Here is a 25,675-nt window from a genome sequence, read left to right as displayed (position 1 = left end):
ATTCTTCTATTAGTTCTTCAAGTCAAGTCAAGCCAAGTCAACTTGATTATCAATTCTGCAATATGTGCCAGACATACAGAGAAATGGACCTTTTTCACAGCAGACATTTTGAGTTGTCATAGTAGGAAAAGCACAACTGAGACTGATAACCTTAACGATGGCTCAGTTCCATCAGCTATTTCAGTGAGTCAACATGCACAAATATATACAAATAAGATAACAAATAAGATAAGTTATACAATTAAAAAGATAAATAGTATGTACAATACAGTAATACATTATAAATAGTGCAAATATAAGGAAAAATTAAACAGTACAGAATACTAAATATAAAGATAGTGAAATATGCAATATATAGGAAGAGTTCCTGAAGGGGGGGAGTTAGAGTCCAGAGAGGGGGGTGTGTTGAGCTTCCTGACAGCCTGGGGAATGAAGGTGTTCCCATGAATGTATTATTTTCTTGTATTTTCTTGCAGGCCTGCACTGAATGGGTTTGGGAACAAATGCCCTTACTGGGTAACTGATATGGTCTAAGAATAATGCTTTTTTTCCTCTTGTTAAGTACATAAATTACATTTTCAGCAGACGCATGAACTGCTCAAGATAAACCTGAATAAAATAACAGATGATGGTATCATCTTCATAGCTAATCTCCATAATTAACTGACCAAACATCTTCTAGAAAATTGAAGATGTTTGACTTGCTTTATTTTTGTAGATAGTCCAGGCAGGCAGGGAGGAGACCTTGCACTTTAATACAAAATATTTAAGCACCGCAGTTGGACTACAGTCAATGTTTCGTAACATTTTGTGTGCTTCTCTAGAATCTAGACTCTAGATAACACATTTCTACCATGTTTAGAGCAAGGTCTCGTCCCTGAGTTTTAAAGGAACACGCCGACTTTTTGGGACTTAAGCTTATTCACAGTATCCCCCAGAGTTAGATAAGTCCATACATACCCTTGTCATCTCCGTGCGTGTCGTAATTTTGTCTGACACACCCACCGCTAGCCTAGCTTAGCACAGATCCTGGAGGTAACCGGCTCCATCTAGCCTACTGCTGCCAATAAGTGATAAAATAATGCCAACATTTTCCTATTGACATGTTGTGATTTGTATACTCACCGCGTGTACAAATAACAAGGTCACATGAGACACAGCTATCTTCTAACCGTAGACATACTGGGAACTATATTCTCAGAAGGCGAAGCACTGCTACTTCTGCTACTTGGGCGGAGTGATTTGCTTGCAGCACCTGAGAAGCCCCGTGGTGAGGAACAGAGTTCGCCTGGAGTTCGCTCAGTTGCTGCGAGCAAATCACTCCACCCAAGTAGCAGTGCTTCGCCTTCTGAGAATATAGTTCCCAGTAGGTCTACGGTTAGAAGATGGCTGTGAGCCGGTTACCTCCAGGATCTGTGCTAAGCTAGGCTAGCGGTGGGTGCATCAGACAGAGTTATGTAGTAAACTGTGTGGATGGTGTACTTTGCAGAGAAAGCGATTCCACGTAAAATGCTCAGGAACTTAATAACCACCATGTTTACCAGTATGAAAAAAAAATTTGACCGTACTCACAAAATCAGTATACAGAACCCAGACAAAACATCTCATGAGAATTGTTTTAATTTGGTTTTCTAAAGAGCCATAAACTAATTTACAAAAGACCTTCGAAACCTATTAAATCATTTTATACATTTTCACAGTAGGACTTTGAAAACAGTAGCTGAAAATCTTTAAGAAAAACAACAGAAACAACCTCATGTGGATCCTTGTTCATTCACCAAAGCGCACTTATTAAGCATCGCAGACATACTGAAGGGCTGCCATCAGTCTATCGTTTTGCATAGCTAGGTAACATCACCAAATACATGCCGGCTAAAAAGACAGGCCGTAATGAAGGGCTATGTATTCGGTAGAACTACCCATGACAGCCGTTCAAAGTCTGTTCACCCAGTAGTAGGGCTGGGTATCGCCAATGATTTCCTGAATCAATTTGATTTGATTTGATTCAATATCGTTTGGATGTGAAAAAAAAAGACTCAAAGAATTAATAATGTAAATTGTACAAGGAACTCTCTTACTTGGTGAATTATTAAAAATATTAATGTTGTCGTTAAGAACTGACCCCAAAGCAGTTACATAGACAGAAAAAAAAAAAAAAAAAAAAAAAAAGTGCTTTTCTTTTTCCCTTGCCAAAATGTTGCCTGACTTTGGAGCGTTATTTAGCATGACATTATTTTATTGAATTACATTACAATATGACACCAATATCTTCAGTCTAGCTTGAAAACAGAGCCTCTTTAAAAAAAAAAAAAAAAAAAAAAAAAAAAAAAAATCGAAATCTCAGGATTTCATGAATCGATATTGGATCATTCAAATAAAATTATTTTTTTTAATTTTTAAACCCAGCCCTACTGTCCAGTAGATTATATCAATAACTATCACATGTCAGAACCTCAAAACAGCAAATAAGAATGCTCAAAACATGATAACATTTTAAACTTCGTGACTTCTTTCACATCTGGGACAGCACTTGCAAATAGGTGACCAGTCTCACTACATTTCCGTAGAGTGCCCTAAGCAGTGCTACAAATTCAACACAAAAGCAAATAACCGGGTCCAACACACAACAGTGACAATCCAGCAAGTGGCACACCAGAGTTTCCACCAATCCGTGACTAAATTATTGCCAAAATTGTAAGAAGAAGAACTAAAATGAAGTAAAAGACATTTCTGACCTTACTTAGCTAAAGCACTCCAGATGTCTGGTGTAAAAATAGACTCTAGTAAACAAGATATCTGTGGCAGTGCTTTGGCTAGAACGTATCATGGCTGTGAGATGACCTCAGTCCCATTGTAAGTTTATGGACTAAGTGCATTTTAGCTTCAAAATGTTTTAGGGAAACAAGGTCCTGATCTGTACCAAACCGTGGCGTCAGTCATAGTAAAATAGAGTGGCTATGACAAACTATTAAAGAAGCATACTTCTAGGCTGCTACAGGTTTCAGTGGATTTCATTAAACTATCAAAATCAACCTGCAGACTGGCTGGTCACAGGTAATCCATCACAGTGTACCTATTGGCTTTATGTTTGACAAAGCTGAACTTGATTACAAATTTGAAAAGTTAATTATCGGTGCACATTAGTGCTGGGGGAACTCACATGGTCCTCTTTGAAATGTCCACATTTGCGTTTGAGTTTTGTTTGATTTCACAACAACAACAACAACACAGCTTGTCTATGAGTTGACTCAAATCTGAAGCGGTGGATCGTCCCATAAAAACATGACATGAGTTTTCAAAAGGTATAACATGCAGTGATGACGTTAAAAGTTAACTAATCACTGTAATGGAGGTCACAAACTGATCTACATGCTGTACTAAGAAAGAAACAAGTGGTTGCCTGGAACATTCAAAAATAAACGTTTGGCAGTAAAGTCTATTTGATTTATAGCAAAAACTAGGGCTGTGCATTTAATCAAATTTTAAATTGCAATTGTGATTTTGGCTCCCAACGATCACAAAAACAATGTAGTTGAGAAAAAAATGGTTTTGCACATTATGTTTTGCAAGTAAACTCTTATTTTGTTTTGAACGGAAAAAAAAAAAAAATCATTCAAACGGGAAAAGTATTAGGGGAGCTTTTTCACTGTTGACTCAATTGTTTAAGTTCACTAAATACAACATCTTACCAAAGGCAATGAGTAATCATGTTAAATAATCATGATAATCAATTTTGACCAAAATAATCGGGATTATGATTTTTTTTTTCTTCTCCATAATCGAACAGCCCTAGTAAAAAACATGCAAAAATCCTGCTATGGTACGTTAACAATTCATTCCTTGATATGTTGGTTATAAAAACAAGGTGTTCTGAATGCTCAATCAATGAACTGGTTGATCAACAAGAATTCCATACATAAATCACTCTCCGCTCTCTAACCCTAGAAGGCAAAATAGGCAAAATCGCTGACGACATTCAAAACTGCACCTCAGGCTTTGCTGGCCTGATGTGTGTAGCCCTCAGTGACGCTGTCCTCCTCCACACGGACTCGCAGATGCTTCTGACAGTGTTCTAGGAAAGTGTCCAGTGCTGAGAAACCCTGCTGGCAAGGCACACAGTGGTACAGCCTCTGCCTCTTTGAGCCGGGCCATTTACAGGTGTCCATCTCGTTTACGCACACGCTGCACTGTCTCCTCTTCACGGACGACTGGTGGAGCTCCACATGCTCGCTTAGCTGCGACTGCAGATAGAAAACCTCTGCACAGGACGGGCATGGGAACTCCCTCTCCTGTTCGTCCTGTTCGTCGTCATCCTCCACCTCCTTCTTCACTTCAGGCGCTGCTCTGCATCTCTCTGGCTCATTAACCTTGTTCTTTAATCGGACCGTTTTCCTGGGCCTCCCTCGACCAGCCTTAACAGTCTTGTTTTCTGCTGTGTGGGGTTTTGCGTCATTTGGTCTATTTACTGATAACTCGGACTCTTTGGTGGTACATCCTTCAGGCTGGCTTTTGTTTTTGACTGCGTTGAAGCTTGAGGCTGTGTGCTGTTTGTAATGTGCCCGAAGTGACAAATGATGGACGAAGACTTTGCCGCAGATCTGACATGGATACGCGCCTCCTTTTCTGCGCTTGATGATGACGGGCCGTGGCCGTGGTTCTCTCCTGGCGATTTTCTCTCTGCTGTGCTTCTCTTTTCTGTGCACGTACAGCATCGAGGTGCTCCCGAAAACCATGTCGCAAGAGCGACAGGCCAGAGGCTTTTTTTTGGATTTTGCCATTTTAATTAGATTTCCATTCACTTTGGTAGTCTCTCCTTTGCTCTCTTCTCCACCCGCACCTTCTCCTTTGGCCTTTTGTCCCTGTGCAGCCATCAGCCACTCCTCTGAGTGGTTGGTTTGTTTATGGCGTTGCAGTCCAGCCTCCGTGCGGAACGTTTTCGAACAGAATTGGCACACACTTACAGCTCTGCTGCTGGGCCCTGGGGTGTCTGAAGAATCCGAACAGGTCGAGTCTCCCTCAGAAGCTGGTGGAGAGTCATCTGGAAGGCTGCCTGCATCAACTATATCAGATGGGAATGGCGGTTCACTACAGCCAGCTTGCTGATGGTGTAGCAGAGCCTGCTTTTGGCTGAAGCCTCTCCCGCACAGGGCACACGCGTAAGGGCTACTGAGGTGAGGCTGGCGGTGAGGTGACTTGTCCTGCAGCCTGCCAGGATCTGAGGTTAGACTGCACGCAGGGCACGGAGGACCCGGCTGTGTCTCTCCATTACAGAGTTCACAGGGGGAAGAATCGTGATTGCACTTATGTAGCTGTAAGGACGAGCGCAGGGAGAATGCCTGCCCACAAGAGAGACACTGGTGAGGCTTGGGTAGTGCGTGTTTTAGTTCCTGGTGCTCCAACAGATCTGTCGCACATGAGAAGCTCTTACCACATTCTTGGCAAGCGTAGGGCGAGTGGGCTGGCTGCTGCCTCTTGTTTGGTGCGTGCGGCTTTGGGTCAGCCCGTGCGATGAAGCTGGCGAGCCTGGACAGTGTGTCTCCTGCTGTCCTCGAGCGGCTGAACGACTCCTGGGCCCGTGTGGTGCTCCAGCTGACGCCATCCATCCTCTCTTCACCAAGCTTCTCTCCTGCTTTGGAGGAGACAAGAAGTTTGGGTCATTAGCTTCGGAAATCACACAAATAAAAGGCTAATAGGCATTTAGCAGGGTTTAAAAAAAGAATAAATGTATGCCTGCAAGTGAAGTGCAGTACCCAGCTAAAGTCAGTCAAGTTTTGGTAACGTTAGGGAAAGGGGAAGCGTGCCTTCTTGTTAGCTTATTCCTCTACCTTGCTAACGTTATCGATAATAGGTAGCTAGGTTTCATTTCACAGCAATAAAAAAAGACTCCGTTAAATAATATCTGCACAGCAAGACGTCCATTTAGTCAGAAGTCAACGCTGACGTGACAGTAAGGTTCCTAACGCTACAGCACAACCAGAGGCTAGCTGCGTGTTTGCTAACGTTAGCTCGCTGCTCTAAATATGTTAGAAATGCAGTTTCTGTTAGCCAAAACAACTGACCTTAACACTCAGACAGATGCGGTGCGACTCGTGTATATCCCACTGGTTAAATTCAGACGGTTTGTCGAGTCAACATTTGGTTTCGTTACAACAAACAATGCTGACATGGCTCGCTGCAAAAGTGAAACCGAAGTTATGCGAGTATCAACCATGGATGTATGCACCAACCAACACGTAACGTTACTCCTCGGAGCTGTCAGCATCACTTCCGGCACGCAAATTTACGAATCCTACCCATTGACATATAAGCATAGACAGTATAAGCTAGATCATACCCTTTATCCTACCATGGTCACGCCAAGACCCGCCCTACGAAGCAGCTCGATTGGTTGGGGTTAGGCATTTGACCTCGAGTAGTTAAGGTTAGGATAGCCGATTGGTCAGGAGATACGACCTGTACAAATAGGGTTACGTTACCTTGCGTTAAGCATGGACGCCTGGCCAATAAATGCTATCGAAGGGCGGGTCTTGGCGTGGCCATAGTAGGATTCCTAAATTCGCTTCCGGCACCTCCACTCCAAAACACCTTTTGAGCTTTTGTGTTACCAATTTGTTGCTATCGAAAGTATAGTTAATTTGTTTGGACATGCCTTACATAACCATTAATAAATGAAAACTATAAATGAACAATAATAAAAACGATAATGTCTGATCCAAACAAATAACTAAAGCTGCAAAGATAAATGATTAGTTGTCAACTATTAAATTAAGTGCCAACTATTTGGATAATTGATTAATCGGTTTGAGTAATTTGTTATGGAAAAAAGGTCAAAATCCCAGCTTCTTAAATTTGAATATTTTCGAGTTTATTTACTCCTCTGTGACAGTAAACAGAATCTCTTTGAGTTGTGGACAAAACGAGACATTTGGACGTCATCTTGAGCTTTGGAAAACACTGATTGACATTTTTCACCATTTTCTGACATTTTATAGACCGAACAACTAATCGATTCATTGAGAAAATAATCAACAGATTAATTGACAATGAAAATAATCATAGTTGCGGCCCTATAAATAACCCCCACCACCACACACACAAATGCCAACGTGAAGAACAACCTGAAACAAAAAGTGAATATACAGCAGGTGTACTGTAATTATTTAATATTTCTTCCTTTCAGGCTGAAACCAGCCCTGACTACAGCAGCACTTTAAAACATATTGTATTGGCCCAATAAAGACATGCCATATTATTTTTCTAAACACCATAAACACCTCTGAAACAAATCAACAAGTTTTTATTTTGTCCGCCATTAGTTATCAACATCATATTTTGAGGACATAATAACCTAAAGATAAAAACAGCATGAAGTGAACAATCAGTTGATGCACCTGAATGAAAAAATGTTTAACTAATTTAAGACTAAAAGGCATACATTCAACAACAACAACAACAACACTCACAAAAAAACATTTGAAATGTTTTAGATGGGTAAAACAAGGTTGATGAACACAAGATTATAGCTGGCTTAACAAAGCAAAAACTGTCAATGAATAAACCATAAATAAGTATATGAAGTGATTTTTCCAAAAAATTTAAATGATCTATTTCACAGACTTAATTTAAGTACCATGGTATCTATCTTCAGAAGCACGTCACTGAATGTAATGTCATGAAGTAACTTAGACTTCAGGCTGTGGTTGAATTGCCTCATTTCAGAAGGGCTGAATAATTCCTGAATATGAATTAGGACTTATGGTAACCATGAAATATATTTCTCTATTCAATTTTTTCTAATCTACAATCACCAGATTATCAGACAGGAATCTAGTGCACAGTAACTCCTGATTTTAAACTTTGCTACAGCTTTGCAAAGCATTTGCAGAATGATTCAAAATGACCAAAAAAAACAAAAATAAAAACACTTCTTAAAGGAGGGAAATCAAAGTATCAAAGGCTAATGATTGTCATATCGTTCAAACATACATTGTGATATACTTATCACTGGTAATGAAGGTAGATGAGAAACACACATATTCACCCTCCCCACCCTCCAAATAGCCACAGATACAAGAGCAGCCCAACCTGAACCTTAGAGAAATATAAAATACAAGCATTAATGACAACAAAGCATGTATCCATGTTACACTTTAAAAGACAGGAGAACATTACAAATGCTCATAACAAAAGGCATCGATTCGTCATACATTGTGAGCTGCACTGTGTCCACAGGACTGTCTCAAGTAGGATGGTGTGAATAAATGTCCTTCATTACAAGGCATTTCCTCCATTAAAAAAAAGATATCTTCAACCCCATAATTACTAAAAGGACCTGGAACTGAGGAAATCGAACATTTACTACTTGTATGCATATGCAGTTTATTTTTTTTATTTTTTTTACAGTAACCACAGGAAAATCGAATTAGACACTTCATAGATTATTATATACGATCATTTACTCTCATCGCTATGCATTAAGAAACGTGTTTAAAACGTTTAAAATCAACAGTCTCAGGCCAAAACAGACCAGTTGTTGCAGATCTCATTTTGTGCCAGTCTTACTATGGGCCGCTTAGCCTGGAAATCCAGACTCAAACCCAAAAGATTAAGGGTCTGGCACTGAGTAATGAAAATGGCCCGATTCAAGGGGCGGCACCAAGCATGCATTTGAATATTTCACTGCACGCAATTGGATAACACTACGACCAATCACAACAATACACGGGGTGATGAACCCAGAGCCCCATACGCTACCAGCGGAGCTAACTGCTAGATTAAACTCTTGCCGTATCCAGTCGGCAAAACAGCAAAAACGTCCTTCTTGCAAAGGAACGATTTGAGCGCCATCTTCTGTTCCTCTTTTAGATAAAAAGCCAGGTCTAACTCGTTCATTGTTCATCTGTAGCCATCTTGCAATGTTTACTAATGACTTTGACATCGCAGCGCGGTCGTCATCTGTTCAGCTGGCCTCTGGCCTGCCTATATCAGATACACCGATGTGATTGGTGCAGCTCGGCTACAAGGGCATAGTTAATGAGCATCATTACTGAATGCCAGAGTGACTGCCAGAAATTCAAATTGGGCTCTCGCGAGAAACCTGGATTGCCAGGGTAATGTGCCACTATCTCTAACTAAAAATGTTTTTTATAACTTTCAAAAATATAATACAATGTAGATTTAGCTAAGTGAGTTCCAAAATAAAATAAAGCCTATTTTAGCTGACATATGATCAAGGAATTTCAAAGCTACATTAACCATTGTTCCTGGTCTTGTTGATTTATATCATACCCAAGAGCCTCATAGTGATTCAAAATGCTGATTTCTAATGACCAAGGCTAACTGATACCAAATCAGTTTCTCAACTTTTAACCCAAAACACAACCTGAAATAAAACACTGTACCTAATATTTGCTACTCTTAGGTCTAATACCCCAATACAATCCAAAATACCAGTACTGGCAACGAATTAAACTAACTCGATGAAGTGCGAAATAAGTACCTATAAGTTGATTGTACAGTGCAAATTTGGTAGCCCTGAACCAGAACATAATTCTACTCATTAGGGGGGGGCATATTATTTATAACAGCTTGACAGTGTTAGACTAAATAAGTTTAAAAAGAGAAAATAAAGTACTGTAGTTGCCTGGTTTACATTTAATATTGTTCCCGGGTTAAACAACTACCAAAACATATCTTCAAAAAAATAGAATCTGTAGATGCCATCTTTTCACTAAAAGGATGATCACAAACGTCATCCCTTTTATATTACAGCGTGCTCTTCTGAGTGTACATTTCAGTTGAGAGACAATTAATGTTGCATGACCAAAAACTGTATAAGTAAACCAAGGTGGCACAGCTATAGCTATTAATACCGTAACAGTCCATCGATACAGTGCAGTACCTCGACTGCTAATAGTCTCCAGTTCACTGAGCTCTATGGGTGCACCATAAACCCAAATCCAATGTGACATTCGCTGGACTTCATTTTCACAGGAGAAGTTTTTGTCTGTCTCTTCCAGGTTACCTCAAAGACAAAGACTTGACGTCTGGAGTATCTCAAACACTGTGGGTCCTTCCAGTCACAGTCTGGCTGGATTTCAGAGTTGAGTGTGTGCTGTGCTGTGCTGTGCGGCGAAGCGGCCTCGGACCTATCTCTTGTAGTGGCTGGGTGCGTCTGCGAACATGTACTTCAGTCTATACGCTTCGGCCAGGAGGAGACCCACTTCCTCGTTACCCCAATGGATTGTAGGAAGGTTCTGCAGTAGCATAAGAAGGCCCTGAAGAGCAACAGAAATTTACTTCTAGACACTAACACTCTTTTGGAAGGCAGAGGTTAATAACAGAGTATATACTGTATAGCATTTCACAAATATATAAAGTGTGTGGGTTAGTAAGTAAAACCTACCGTATGTCTGAGACAGTGGAATCACGTGTGCACTCATACACATTTATGACACTTACTACTAACTTATACAACAACCTGCATGGAGGCAAATAAAAGGCTGTAATCACTACTGAATACTGCAATTTAATTACCTCAGAATTCAAAGAAATTCTTTGTTGTCAGTTAGCATATCGTGAGTAAAAGTGAGCCAACAACAAAAAAAAACAACAACTTAATTACTTCTTGTGGCCTGCGTATTCACAACAAGTACAAATATCAATGCAGATTAAGACTAGATGATTTCCTAGGCAGATATTGATTTGGGACTATATTGGGTGGAAGCACAGCCGAAGCACTGCTATATAATTATGCCCCCATGTGCCCACCTATATAAATATAGAGGAGATGGTGAATAACCCTATTTCAACAAACGGTGGCGTATTCCTTTAAAGCAAAGTGTTGGACCTGATGATAAAGGTTAAGGGATCACCAAAGTTATTGCAATTCAAGGGGATTGACATTGTCATGACATATGCAGTTGCTTTTAATATTAAAATGATCACACTTGTCTTGTTACCATATGTTGGCAGTGGCACTTTAATCCATATTCAGAGGTTGTTTTCATAGTTAAATGTGGATGACTACAAAGGCGACAGATAGCTTGGTACCTGAAAGTCAACCATGGAGAGGATTTCTTTGCGCCACTCGATGAGGAAAGCAGAACAGACGTACAGGTGGAAGTGGGAGAAACCCTCCGCTTCAGCCTGTAGAAATTAAGCAGGGACAATCAACACTTGGGCCCAGTCGACCGAACAAATACTTTTTAATGGACCATACTTGCAGCGGTGTGAATTTTAAAGGCTATAAGGCTACAGTTTCTGCTGCTGATGTACTAAGTTACTTTCTATTGTGAGGCTTTGGCTGCATGTAGTATGCTCTCTCTCTTTCTCTCCCTCCCTTTCCTGTCAATCTAAAACTGTACTATTAAATAAAAAGGCCACAAAATAATCTTAAAAAAAACATAAATTTGGTTCTATTTGTAACCCTTAACCTATTTAAAATGTTGTGGTCTACTTAGTATTGACATCATATTGTAACGGCAAAATAATTCAGTCAAATGAATAATGAAACTTGTCTTTTTGAAGCTGTGATAAAGCTAAAAGGTCAATAATCTAAAGCAGTTAACGCAACATGCTCTACCTGGTAGGTGTCCCAGAGACGAATAGTGCAACGAAGCGGCAGCTCCCTCATCAGCAGATTGTTCATCCATCGGAAAGCAAACTGCAGATACTCCACCTCATACCTCTTAAAATGATTGTGAATGTCCTCTGAAGACAGACGCACACACACAAAGAAACGCGCACAAACACAGATGTTCAAATTGTGGGTTTCCTGCTAATATTTCAGAATCAGATGTGCCGCTTTCTATCACTTTCTACATGTGTGAGCTCAAACGAGCCCAAAAGAGGAATGAGCAGAGCACGTGCCAGTGCAAAGTACATGCAACCTCAAGCCTAATGTGACACACAAAACTCCTTAAACTGACAGGAGTCCACTCACCGTCTATCCTGCTGACCAGCTCCTCTAAAGCTTTCACTTTATTCTGGATTCCAGGCTGAGCAAAGGTGTAGTTGTCCTGAAATTATAAAATTTTCAGTAAATTGGCACATTTACACCTTTAAATAATAAATAAATAAAATAAAAAAAAGAGTGTTTATGGAGATGTATGTGTGTGAGCAGACCTGTATTCCATCCAGCAGCTTGCTCATGCACCAGAAACTGTCAGCTTCGATGTTTCTCCGGGTGTCCAGGGGCAGCGCTGCCACCTCAAAGTTCTCCACATCTTCTGCTGGAACAAATAACACTGAATGGAACAGAAATGGGTTGACTCACACAGATAACTCTTACTAACGGCTTCTGGGCTGCTTCCCAAGTAGCTTATTTGATATCTCCTCGCTTGAACCAGAAGTCGTTCGGGCTCTTAACAGCTTCAAAGCTGCCGCTAACTCCGCCCATACAGCTGTCGAATTCACGCAAGGCCTCAGAGGAAAGGACATCTCATCCCTCTGAAAACACATTTCATCGTTTTCCTCTCTCCTCGCGTCTCTCCCATGTTTCCTCATTGGGAGGGACTGAGAAGCGAAGGAAGGGAAGCAAGTGGCGGAACCGTGGATGCAATTTAAGGACCTGGGACGTACCCCTAGACTCCTGAATGCTGCCCTCTACTGAGGTTGACTGAAAAAAATGTTAATGACCTTGGACGTGGTAACAGCTAGGGCTGACCCTAAAAGTCGATAAGCCGAATCATCAGTGGAGAAAGACCAGGAGTCGACTCGCATTTTGTCAGTTGAAACGCTACGCTTTGTGTACAATGAACACTCAAAAAACAGAGCCATGCAGGAGCAACAGCATGACGGGCTGTAGACTTTACAAACCAGTCAGACACGTGGAGTTTAGTGTGGGACGGCTGCTCCGCAGGGGAGCTGAACTGACACTAACTGGGCAGGGGAGTCAATCTTGTATTTGTAAGTAAGGTGTATTGAAGAAAATACATCAGTAATTATGTTGAGTCCTGATTCCTGATTCAAAGTCCTGATTCGGGGGACAGGTCTAATTACAAAATTGTAAAGCTGGGCAATATGGAGAAAATCAAATATCCTGATATTCTTGACCCAATACCCCGATGGTGATATTGCAAGAAATATTTTTACAAGACATTTTTACATAAATAATCATCAATAATGTGGATATAATGTCTAAGTGGTTAAAGACAAATAATAGAGCAGCTAGAACAGTCTGGTATGTTCAAAAACTGACATCACTTTACTGAAACGCAGCCTTTAAAACCAGGACAAGACAACAGTTAAGCTATATTACGATATTACCATATCCAAAATCTAAGATGATATTTAGTCTCATATCACGATATCGATAAAATATCGATATATTGCCCAGTCCTACAACATTGTAAAATATAGGTACGCAAAACAGACAAAAAAAGTGTATAAACCAGAAACAAAAGAATGAGTAATTCTGGTCCAGTGGGAATATAACGGGGCTCTATGCAGGACACCAGTAACTTACTGACAAACTCAGAGAGGAAGACGACAAAGAAGGGTGTGACCAGATCATTGATTCCCTGGACGTAACCGCTGGCTGGGTGACGGATGGCCCAGATGAAGAGAATACGCTCAAACACCTGAGGAAAGAAAGAAGACAACTAAATGTGCAGTGTGATGTAATATGTGTGGTACAGTATGCATTATGCTTAGGGCTGGCCATACTGGGCAATATGGTGGAAACCAATGTCTCGTCATTTACATTTACTGTGTACGCTAATCAATAAAACTGATATTCTGTGCAATAACTTGGGTTCTGCTGTTACATCACACAAAACACGACAAGACAAAACATCATTATGGGGCACCTGATTAGCTCGCCTGGTAGCGCAGGCTATATAGAGGCTTATTTCTCGACGCAGCGACCGCGGGTTCGACTCCATTCACTCGAATCCGTGTCATTCCCCCTCTCTCTCTCTCGCCTTTCATGTCTAAGCTGTCCTACACAAATAAAGACCTAAAATGCCCCAAAATAATCTTAAAAACAACAACAACTTAATTCTGAATATGTAAAGTCATAATATGACAATATCGCTACAATGAATTCACTGGAAGTTGATAATGCTGAACATGAATAAAGAATTATTGTCCTGCTCAAATTTGGCTGAGATTCACAATCACAGGTAAATCTATACACAATTCTTTACCACATGATTTCACCACATTTGAGGAACAAGCCATGCTGAGTGAACTTCCTTTTTACAGCAAAGATCCTCCGTTACGTAGTAATCTAATGCAGGTTCAGTTCCTCAGTGGCTGGCAAATACTCTGCCACAGTTACAGCACAATATCATTCACAGGGTCATGAGTTATCCACGGTAGAGGAGATGCCAGTAAGTGTAAGTGTATCTAAAAGGGTCTCCACTCTCATTTGTCTCTACTTGACATGAGGTAAAGCGAGGTCACGAGTTTTAAGTGAGTCCTGAGTCACGCTTCAATTTTTCTTTTTAAGATTACTTTTGGGGCATTTTCAGCCTTTATTTTGATAGGACAGCTGAAGACATGAAAGGGGAGAGAGAGGGGGGAATGACATGCAGCAAAGGGCCGCAGGTTGGAGTCGAACCCGGGCCCGCTGCGTTTAGGAGTAAACCTCTATACTGTATATGGGCGCCCGCTCTACCAACTGTGCTATCCGGGCGCCCTCATGCTTCATTTTCAACTTATAGTCTGGTTCTCTTTAGGTTACCGGGCTTTATTCAGCCTAACATCTGTGAAACTAGCTAACAGACATCAGAAAGCTAGTCATACAGTTCACATCTTACCTCTTGTACTACGGGCTGCTGGAACAAGGGAATCAGAGGGTTGGTTCTTGGAATATCGATGTGGATCTTACAGGAAGAGACATGATGGAGATGTTACTCAGGATCATCACAGCAGATTCCATGTTTGTGTGTACTGACTAGTTTGACTGATAGTAGTAAGAATGCTGGGTCTCTGTAAATTATAGCGTGGTCTTGCCCTGCTCTATCTGTAAAGTGTCCTGAGAGAACTTCTGTTATGATTTGACATACGTAAAATTGAATGGTTGAACAATCTAATGGCTTTTCTCCTTTTTGTTACCTTTAACTGTAGTATTTTCATTTCAAAATGTATTTAACAGGAAAGGATTAAAAAAGTAACATTTAGTTACAGTTTAAAAACGGGCTTGACTCAGTTTAAAAACTGGTTTCCAGCAAGTTCCTGTTCTGCAGTTACGGCACATGAAGACAGAAACACATGTACAGGACATTGGCATGGCTAGACAGATACAGACAACTAAAAACAACAATACAGACAGTGCAAACAAGACTTGGACAATACATGAACAATCAATGAGTGCAAGTGTAACTGTTGAGAAGGAACAGTCTTTATGCCTTTTTGAAATATGTAATGGATGGCAGTGTTCTGATGTGATTGGGAATGTCATTCCAAATGTCGGTGTATGTATGAAAAAAGGATTTCAGACCATAGTTGTTTTTGTATGGGGGACTGGAATGAATGCCTGTGAGACTGACCTAGTGAGGCATACTCATATTGTGTGTTGGAAGAAGTGCTATTTTGAATCTGAAAATAAAATGTAAAAGCGTGGCTGTTTATGTAGTTCTGGTAAGTCAGAGGCGTGTGAGTGCAATGCAATGGTGAGACCACTTTGGAAGATTACTGTGGCTCTTGAGAGCTTGATTTTATAGTCATGCTATTGGTTCAGTAATGTCCTTAGTGGTAAGAGACCAGATTGGAAGGCAGCAGGACATTGTTGAAAACACAATTACATATTACCTGTCTGTATGTGTCTTTATAGTGCTCGTCTGTCCTGGAGTGGTAATACTGCTCTATGAAGCCAAAGTATTCGTCCCGCTTCCTTTTTAGCACCAGCTCTCTGCGCTCCTTGTTGGCCGGGAGGTAGCCCTGTCAGAGAGCAAGGAGAGGAGAGAAAAATACAGAAGAGAAAGTGCCAGTTTCAGAAGAACAGAACTGGCCCGCCATTTGAGATAAAAGAAAAGAAAGTAGATAAGGTTGCCTGGAAGCATAAGGCGTTTTTCTAAAAAGGAATGCAACTGGCTGCACAAAAATGTTGTGCAACAAGCCAAGATATAGGTCAGAACACATGATACTGCAAAACTGACAGTCATGAGACTTACAGAGAGAAGTCTCCATGTGATTGGCCGGACTTCTCTTGGTATGCCTGACCAGCTGTGCTTCCGGAGTTCCTCTGCAACAGCACAGAGCGAGATATAAAGCCATATAATCAACAGTCTATAGAAAACCACAGTAGAGATCAGAGACAGGCAGCTAATGCAGTAGCTGTGTAAGCTGCATTCAGACCAAAAAAAGCAATCAGGCGATTTTCCGCAGAGTTGTGCAGCGGTGGGAGAGTCACTTAAATGGCTTATTTGTCTGACGTACTGTTGTGTTCGGCATCAAAACTGAGGTATCAAAATTGGCACCGGATCAAGAGATTTTGAACAATACCCAGCCCTAGACAAGCGAGACGGATCGAGTGTGCTTTGTTGCACAAACTCCTGGGCAGTTTAGCGCTTGTGTTTCACGTTTTAAAACTTTCTTGTGGCAGCGATCGAGGCGGTGATGTTTCCCGTTTCCGGTTCGGGATTCTTACACCGCCTCAAAACACACTGACAAGTCTGATTTCCGGTTACAGGATTGGCTAGCGCAGCTTGACATGGGGTTGCGTTTCTCCAAAAGTTGAGCTGCATGAATCCTAGAACCAAGAATTAGAGGTCGACCGATAGTGGATTTTAACCGATACCGGTAGCTAGGTTGGGCCGTATTTGCCGATAACCGATTAATCGACCGATAGTATTTAGAATTCATACTGGATAAAAACAAACATGACACTCAGAGTAAAACTGTGCTGAACTTTATTATAAAAATAAAAAAAACTGTATTGAACCATGAAAACATGCTAAATGAAATAAATATAAATATTGAAGTCAATAAAAGACATTCATTCAAACTGAAACAAAAAGTAATAAATAACAAATAAAAACAGTTAAACTGTCGGTTTAGAGCGGTAACAGACGATCTCTGACGTGGTAGACCTGACCTGGTAATCGGTAGTCTACCTCTACCAAGAATCACTCCGTCTCTACACGATGAAAGTGTGTGTTGCTCTCCTACCTAGGTCAGTGTTGGGACTAGCCAGTAGCTGCTTGAACTTATCCAGTCGGCTCTTCTCCCGCACCGTCATGGGCGGTGCCCCTGACGCGTTCTGGTCTGACATGCGTGCCACCAGTGGGATGATGGGACGAACTGGGAGAGACTGCTGCTTCTGCAGTGTGGAGCGAACTGTAGAGGGCCAAACAAGAAAAATGAGAAAATATAATAAAAGTCATAAAAACTTTGAGTAGATTTCAAACTGTTTTATGAAATTAGTAAGGAGCCCACAACAGTAAAACCCCTGCAAATGAGACATATTGTACACCCCAAAAAGGTGTTTATTGTATTATCTTTTTCATTCCTCCTCTCAATCTGGACATTTAATTTCCCATTTTGTTGCCACCTTTATTACCATTCGGAGGTGGTTTAGGCCACATGTGACCACATTCTTTTAACAGTGTGTAAGGGTATGTGTCCTGGGCCACATCAAGGACCGCCTTCTCAACTGTGAGCGGAACTACGTTTGATTTGGATGTTTTTATTATACTGTCGGTGATGTGTCGCTGTTTTTGTTCCGGTGCTGCCTGCTCTTATATCCCTGGCTCTCTGGAGCTCCATGCCCTATTTTTGTTGTTAAGAGCATTTAGGGAAACATTTTCGGGACAGAAAAATCTTGTGCCAGGCCCATTCCATAGGCCTGATATAATCTGCCTAGCCCAATCTGCAGTGTTAGGGCTCCCCTAGTCTGGATCAACTGAAGTACATTTCCAGGATAATTGCCTGACATCACACACCAGACATCCCTCACCTTCCGCTCTCTGTGCTAGCAAGCTACATGTTGAAAATGGCTTTTTAAAATTTTTTTAAAAGAAAATTGAGATTGTGCCACAAGGCAGGCCTGCTTGGTTCTTTCGGGGAATTATTGTAAAGATTTACAAAGAATATGTTTACGGCAGTTACTCTTTAACTGGGACGTTTTGGGACCGATTGGTGGGATTGCTGTGGACAAAGTACACCCAGTGATTCACTGGTAAGAGAAAATGAGGTTTAACATGTATCTACCTTATTTAAATAGCTCATGTTACTGTATTGTGTAAACAGTTAACTTCATTTAATAATGAGACTAACGAGAGCAGACTAAGCCTTTTTTTAACATCGAAGGCAGGGGACTACAGACGAAAAACAGCCTTTTGGCTAATTCTGGCTTTTTTAACCCATGGGAAATCATGTGTTTTATTTATTTGCACTGTCCCCTTTCATAAATAAACTAAACTCATACTCAAACTCAAACTCATACTATTTTGCAGAGCCACCGTTGCTGCCACCGTTTTTTTTTCTCCTATCCTAGAATGTATGTGGTGTAGCCAGACCTTACTCCACAGTGCTGTGGCGATAGGGCTGGCAACGAGAGACTAGGTCCGCCCAACAAAGTCTGTAATTAGCTTCACCATGAATCACCGGATAAGCTGCTCAGTAGCTTTTAATGCCAAATGAACTACTGCAGCATATTACCCCACATACCTGAGGACGTGTTGAGATAGGCGTCACTACTAGACTTGACAACCTTGCCATTGACATGCTCGCACTCTGCGTCCTCTTCCTGCCCACCCTGGAGGTTTTCAGCTTCTGTCCTGGGAGGTGCCAGTCTGTGTGACACCCCAGTTTCTGTGTCAACAGCCTCATTCTGCTGCTGCTGAGTGCAAACACAATCAGAATATCTTCTCTCATTTCACACCAATGCCCAGTCGCTCAGGGATAAAAAATGATGTCTTGTAGTTACCTGGTTCTGTGTGGAAGTAGAGTGGAGGCCTGGTGACGTTTGGGCGGGGGTCCTGAGGAAATCCTCGTCCTCCTCTTCGTCGATGTCCCAAGCATCATTGGTGCTGCGGGCGAACTCGTGGAAGCTAGAGGCCTTTTTAGACTTGAGATTGTTGAACTGAGGATTTGTGTCTTTGAGATACCTACGGATGGACAGATCGAGAGATCGAACAGACAGAAAAAGAGAAGAAAAAAAAGACGGAAAAGTAAAGAAATTAATGGTCTCACTCATGTACGATACAGGTACGTAACATACACAGAAATGTAGGATATGTTATCGCCAAAAGGAACAAACCAACAAAAAAGGGCAACAGCACACTGAAAGTCAGTCAAATATGTTGGACAATGTAAATGATAACTTTGGGTCACGCTGGTACAGTACTGGTGCATGCAATCCATACATGTTCGAGTACTTGAAGCATGGAACAATGTGCTGCAAAACATGGTTGAAAATGGCAGACACAAATAACACGCATCCATGTGGGTAACATGACGCCATGCAGTCCAGTTGTGTTTAGCACTTACGTGCGTCGCAATCGTGGGTCGAGAGGTGGATGCTGTGCTCCATAAACTGGTTGTACACTGTAGAAGGTGACATGTGAAATGTGCCGTCACCTCTGTGCAGAAAAACACACGTAACTTCCCAGGCTTTGACCTAGCTAATGCTAATAGTCAGCAAATCTACTCATCAATTAAGATATAGAGGAAAGTCAGCAGACACGCGTGCTGTCCTTGTATGTGTAGCTCTTTGTAAACATATTTTCCTTGTTTCCTAGTTGCAGTAAGTTGCTCAATCCCTTTAAGATCTGTTCACTTATTACACAATGAACAATGAGGGATCAGAGAGGAGCACCATAATGCACCATAGCTGAAAATGTCACTGTGGCCCATGCACTAGGTTGAATATGACATGAATATGACTGTCACACTGTGCCCAGTATTATTAGTCCAATCATTTTATGAAAAAAGGTAGAACAAATTGCAACAGTAGCAAACTCAATTGATTTTGTATCCTCAATATGTCCTGAGTAAGGAAAAAAAAAGCCCAGAAGAATCACATTAGGGGAAAGTTTCGAGAAAGACCCAAATATAGCCTATTCATACGCCTATTCATTCTTTTTCTCACGTGAATAGGGTACAAATTTTAACCTTTCGATATCAATCTGAAAAAGACTGAGTTGATTACTTACATCAAGACAAACAAAAAATGTATTACACGTTTTTTGAAATAGTTTGTGAACATGGGCAAACTAATCTAATTACTAATTTCTAATTACGCATGTGCTAATTTGCATAAATACCACAACAGATCTAAACATTGGGTATAGCCAGGTGAAATGTCTCGTTGAATCTTGTTGACATATAACAGTGGAACCCATTTAGGCTACCCATGGGCGTTAATACATAGAGGCAGGAAGAAGTACTTTAAACCAGCCTTTATTCATTATTATTGCAGAGATGGGGTTTGGGGCTGGGTCCGTGGGACTGTTTCTGGGGAATGAGTCTGAGGGAAGAACAGGAGACAAGGGTAAGGAGAATGCAGAAGACAAAAGGTAGTTCCTGTTCCTCCCTCCTTCCGGGATGATATTGTTTCCTTGAGTTCTGCCTCCAGAGATCTTCTCCCACTACTCCAGTACTACTTGGTACTGGGTAATTTTAGTCGATACCTTAAAAAGTTATGGAGCACTCCAAATTTCTCATTTATTAAGATATCAAAATATGTGAAGACATTTTTACTTTCTCAATACCACGATACCTTAGGCAGCTGTTGGCATGGCCCGCCTGATTGAAATGAAAGGCTCCACTCTAGGGTAGAGATACTCCGATACTGCCTAAAACGCTGGTATCGGGAAGTACTGGATTTTATGCACCGATCCGATACCACGTAATAAAGCCCTAAAGAAAATCTACGTTAAAGTAGTTTATTTATGTTCTTTTTCCGTTATAAAAGACTGTCAAACTGGAGAATAAACGAAAGTTCTGGGGTGTTCATTGTTTGTGTTTGTTCATGTTTCACAAAGAGTTTAACCTGAACCAGACCAACAACAAAGATAGAAATCATATCACATTCATACAGGGATAGTAGTATACAGCTGTTATACATCATATCACATCCATACAGGGATAGTAGTATACAGTTGTTAAAACATAATAAAATATATGACTCACTGGTATTGGATCGGTACTCGGTATCGGCCAATATGCAAGTTCAGGTATCAGAATCGGTATCGGGAAGCAAAAAATGGTATCGGGGCCATCTCTACTCTAGGGGTGTGCAAAAAAAATCGATTCATTTTCGAATCGCGATTCAAGCTCTACCGATTCATAGAATTACAAAAATCAATTCATATAATTTTTTTTTTTTTATTGTATGTCTACTGCAATCACCTGGGAAAATCATTCAAATCATTCAAAAATGATTCAATCATTTTTGAATCGAATCGTGACATTTTCTGAACCGTGCAGCCCTACTGCACTCATCATCTGTTCAGATGTTAGTGCAACGCTTGCTAATGCAAGAGTGCTACTGCCTTGACTTCTTGCAGACAAAAGCGGACCACATGAGCAGAGGAGAAGGTAAGTGGTTGTGTAGGTGATCACACTATGCATAGGTATACTTTAGCCTGTGTGATGGTGGATAAAAGACTTGCACTTATGGGTGAAGGCACTCTGGGTGTAGCTACCACGTCTGTGCTTTCCTGGTGGTAAAATGATGATACCTTAAGAATGGACAAGGCGTGGAAATATCCGCTTTTAACAGAAGATCCCTGAGATTGATAGACTGCTTAAAGACCAGTTTTGGGTTTGATATTGCTCGATGAGACCTCAGTGTCTGCTTTGTGCGTTTGCTGCTATGCTACGTCCTCAATTTAAGCATGCTTGTTGTCCGTATTTAAGGATTTATTTGTTTGTATCTGTGTAGTCCATGATATTGTCCTGTTGTAATGGGAAAAATTACATTTAAGCATAATTCCTTATATTTTTATGTTTTATTTCTACTTTAATTCTCTCACAAATGCTGAAAGAATCTATCTCATTTCCCACATGTAGATTTTGATTCTAACTTTGTGAGACTTTCTGTCTGGAACATAATGTGAGTACTGTTAGCCTGAACCGATAAAGATACAAGGTCACCCTAAAACTATCTCTAGTTTTCTCATGCCAGTTAAGATGTAACTGGGGGGATGACACTCGTAGAGGGAGGAGGAGGTGAGATGGCTCCGAGATGTCTCTTGTATTTCTCTGATTGTCTTCATGTGTATCAGATTGCCTGTCAAAATTGTAGCATCATAATAATCCAAGTGCGTGTGTGCTGTCACTCTGAAGATGCATATAAGCCTGGTGTTCTGTTCACTCATTTGAGAAACTGACTCCACACTGGGCTGCAGCCTTTTGTGAAATCATGTTGCTCCTATTTGCAAATATATATGTTTTTAATAAAATACAAAAACCCAACTTGGTTCTAGTCTCAGACTGTCTTATTTGTTTCATTATACTAAACTCTGAAAACTCTACCCCTTGCTGCAAAGGAAACTTCCACTACACTGTATAAATGTTTTTGTCCCCATGTGCCGAAATTGTGTTCAATGTTCTATGTTGCTGCAGAACAGGAACCTGCTGGAAACCAGTTTTTAAACTGAGTCAGGCCCGTTTATATTGTAACTTAATTGTTGCTTTTAAATTTTCCTGTATAATAAATGTAATTAAATGCTTTGATCTTACACTCTGATACTCTGGCAGCCCTCCACCTATGTGTGTGTGGTTTCTTTTATTTTTTTCTGTCTGTTTTTGCATTTTCTATTGCTGTCTTCTCTAGTTTCATATTGGCATTATTATAAGAACAATTTAAAATAAAGTATTAAAAAAAGAAAGACTAGTTTTGCGGGATCCCTGAAAATGTGCTTTCATTTGGGATGTGTCTCTGTGATGTGCCAATGTTCTTGGATGATTTTGCAAAGCTGGAGAAAACCCAGTGGGGTGTATTTTATGAATCACAGAGCCAGCAAATTCAGCCTCACATTTATTACATACAGTTCCTCCCTTTCATCTATTGACCCTAACCCTGTCTTATTTAGATTGTGCCGTTTGTAGCTTGTGCTGAACAGAACGAGGGGACAGCTTGCACAGCCCCTGTGGTTTTCACCACCCTGTGGTGGGCATTATGTTCACCGGATGTGAGGATTTTACCTCTCAGCTCAGCTTCTTTCCTCTCTGGCAACCCAGGGCAGACAAAGTCAACAATTAAAAAACAAAAAACAAAATCTGACACTGTTAAAAAAAAAAAAAGTGACATGAAGAAAAAAATCTGAAGATTGTCATTGAAAAAAAAATAAAAATACAAAAATAAAATGTTTGTTTTTATGACTATATAAATCTAATACGACGGTTCATCCGAAATGCCATCTCTGTGTGGCAGAAACTTCACTTGTAAGAGCTTCATTCAAAGTAGCTCAGAGGCCTTTGTGTGCATACCACAAAGCAATAAATATCTTAATACTAGTTGTGTGTGGACTCGGACAAATTGTGGCTTCTCACGCCTGAGGTTAAACAATGTCAACCTATTCATGTCATTTGCATGAATAAACTGACAGTAAAAGCCTGGCGGCTGAGAACTGGGCCTGCTGATTATCTGGCAGTGCCAGAGTCTCTTGTTTATCAACCTACGACTTGTTTTTATCAGTAGTGGCTCAAGGACAGGCACTTACACTAGCTGCTTGCTTTCCTGTTCAAACATGTGTTTTCAGCCTTCCACCCACCACAGTTTGAGAGAGATCAGTGTGTGTGACAAAGACAGCAACGCCCTCTCCTTAGAGATCCTCTCTTCTCAGATTTCCCAAACACACTGCGCTCCACCCTCTCTGCCTGGCTGTGGCATGAAGCCAGGATAGGACAACCACTCCGAGTTTTCATAATCATAAAGATACACAGGCCCCCACAGATATGTGAACACATTAGTATGTATACGTCAGGCCTTATCAATGAAGTCTGATACGTTTTCATTTTCCATAAGTGTGCAGGGTGAGGAAAACAGAATAAAGGAATACTTAGAGGTCCTCCATGCCCATTATAACCCATTACCATGCTGCCTATTAAGCAAGCTATACAGGCTAGGAATAACCTAGTGCTGTGGCCTAAATTAATAACAATGGTCCACATGATTCCTCCCACTTCAGCAACACAATACTATTTTTTTCCATAACACATCATAAAGTCTCTACTTGGTATAGGCTAATAAGAGTTCAAACTATGACCTGGCAAATCGTTTTTTGTGGGTGAGCTATTGGTTTGGTTATCTTAGTCGTGAATAAAACTGCCACAAAAAAGAGGATGTATTTCATTTATCTTCTTCCCTTATGACATTTATCTTCTTCCCTTATGACATTTATCTTCTTCCCTTATGACTCTGAAAAAAGCACTAAGAGATTACAAAATAACAGATCTGAGATTACAGCAGTGGACCTCATCAAGGCAGGCAGTGCAGTCTCCTTCACTGACTCTACTATCTTTCTCTCAAGTGAGAGAGTGATCACCACCTCTCAGCACAGACTGAGAGCAACATATGGCGGGCGATGCACGGACAGCGCCAGCTTGACAGCTCCACTCTGAACGTTAGAAACCGCAGAGAAGAAAGAGATGGAGGCCTGTCTATCTCAGCTGGAGGCTATTATAAAAGATACACGCTCAAACCACACAGTGGAAAGGGCTGAAAAGTCCTCAAGTGAATGAATTGAAACCTACTATTACAATATGGTCAACTAATGACTATTCCTGAGGTACTTACAGTGACTTCTTATACGTTTGGGTCAGCAGTTTTAAGCTAGTATTCCTACATTTACTTTATTCTAAGTTGATTCAAGCTACAATAGGTTATTACATCATATAACCTATATGTTTATGTACCGACTGTTGATGGTATTTTCAACAATATATGACAGCATCCGTCTGAAATGTGCTAAAGGAGTCCTGTGGTCCAGCTTCGTTTAGTAACGTTTAAAGAGAGTGACAATAACCCACCTTCCGGGAACCTTTGCGTTTCTCCTCCAAAAATTGATCCTGTTCTCGGTGGCCATACTCGGATAACACAACCCCCTTCACACCGACACCGAGACCGGCTCCTTGCGCCGACAAACCATATGGAAACCGTTTCCGCGTTTTACTGGCGACAACTCAGCCCCCCTCGGTCACTTCTGGTCTGTCTCTTCAAACGTTTAAACGAGCGGTAGATGGTCATATTTAGCTTTCATACGCGATGATGTCTGATACGGAGCACTGGAAGCCGCCATCTTGGAGTACACAGAGCGAAGCGTGCGGTTGGCGGGTGAGTCGAACAGGTGCAGCGTAAGTGTCCAATAGGAGGAGACGGTGGAGTGACGGTTAGGGATGCTCGCCGATAGATACAAAGGACATCAGGGAGACGTTTGAAACTTCGTGCCGGCAGGGACCGGTATGGACAAGTGTAGGCTATTGTTGTTCAAATTCAAAGTCGTCGTTGGGACATGTTGCCACCTGCATGTTGTTATGTTTCGGTTTGAACGGTCAAGTGGTAAAATGGGATGGGTTCAAACTCCTGTGTTTGCAACCGTCGACCCCAAAACTATGGACCTTTTTCACAGCAGACATTTTGACTTGTCATAGCAGGGGAAGCACAACTGAAATTGATCACCTTAACGATGGCTCAGTTCCATCAAGTTTCCCAGTAAGTTATTTCAGTGAGTCAGCATGCACAATACCAGGGCCTCTCCTAAGTGGAATGCAGCCA

The 25,675-nt window shown here is 41.1% G+C and overlaps 3 protein-coding genes across 9 annotated transcripts in view; 1 reads left to right on the top strand and 2 right to left on the bottom strand.

Moving 5' to 3' along the window:
• Positions 1 to 3,580: 3,580 nt before the first annotated feature.
• Positions 3,581 to 5,763, bottom strand: LOC114558741 (zinc finger protein 780B). Its single transcript, XM_028582939.1, has 3 exons — positions 5,751 to 5,763; positions 5,429 to 5,629; positions 3,581 to 5,336 (listed from the first exon to the last, which is right to left on the bottom strand). Exons 2-3 carry the CDS (start codon positions 5,597 to 5,599, stop codon positions 3,990 to 3,992), a joined length of 1,518 nt encoding a protein of 505 aa, XP_028438740.1. The 5' UTR covers positions 5,600 to 5,629; positions 5,751 to 5,763; the 3' UTR covers positions 3,581 to 3,989.
• Positions 5,764 to 8,871: 3,108 nt separating this feature from the next.
• On the bottom strand, positions 8,872 to 25,403 carry tbc1d22b (TBC1 domain family, member 22B). 3 transcript variants are annotated; one of them, XM_028582838.1, is made up of 13 exons: positions 24,931 to 25,403; positions 18,878 to 19,058; positions 18,619 to 18,787; positions 17,119 to 17,286; positions 16,122 to 16,192; positions 15,760 to 15,888; positions 14,766 to 14,831; positions 13,469 to 13,583; positions 12,127 to 12,233; positions 11,945 to 12,020; positions 11,585 to 11,712; positions 11,053 to 11,148; positions 8,872 to 10,277 (listed from the first exon to the last, which is right to left on the bottom strand). In XM_028582838.1, exons 1-13 carry the CDS (start codon positions 24,984 to 24,986, stop codon positions 10,149 to 10,151), a joined length of 1,491 nt encoding a protein of 496 aa, XP_028438639.1. In that variant the 5' UTR covers positions 24,987 to 25,403; the 3' UTR covers positions 8,872 to 10,148. The 3 variants fall into 3 exon arrangements, with proteins under 3 accessions (XP_028438639.1, XP_028438637.1, XP_028438638.1); XM_028582836.1 differs by having other exon boundaries at positions 18,619 to 18,790; positions 24,931 to 25,402; XM_028582837.1 differs by having other exon boundaries at positions 12,127 to 12,230; positions 18,619 to 18,790; positions 24,931 to 25,402.
• Positions 25,195 to 25,675, top strand: part of myt1b (myelin transcription factor 1b) — a 129,287-nt gene continuing 128,806 nt past the window's right edge. For 3 of the 5 annotated variants that reach the window (XM_028582833.1, XM_028582832.1, XM_028582827.1), the window contains exon 1: positions 25,321 to 25,360. The gene's annotated coding sequence lies outside the window, so the exon portion shown is untranslated. Of the gene's footprint in view, positions 25,235 to 25,320; positions 25,373 to 25,675 lie in introns of those variants that run through there. The other 2 variants (XM_028582828.1, XM_028582829.1) reach the window with 2 other exon arrangements.

This window comes from Perca flavescens, chromosome 7, assembly GCF_004354835.1.
Source record: "Perca flavescens isolate YP-PL-M2 chromosome 7, PFLA_1.0, whole genome shotgun sequence".
NCBI lineage: Eukaryota > Metazoa > Chordata > Actinopteri > Perciformes > Percidae > Perca > Perca flavescens.
Note: the sequence above shows the minus strand (reverse complement) of the source record. Positions and strands in the feature narration are given on the sequence as shown.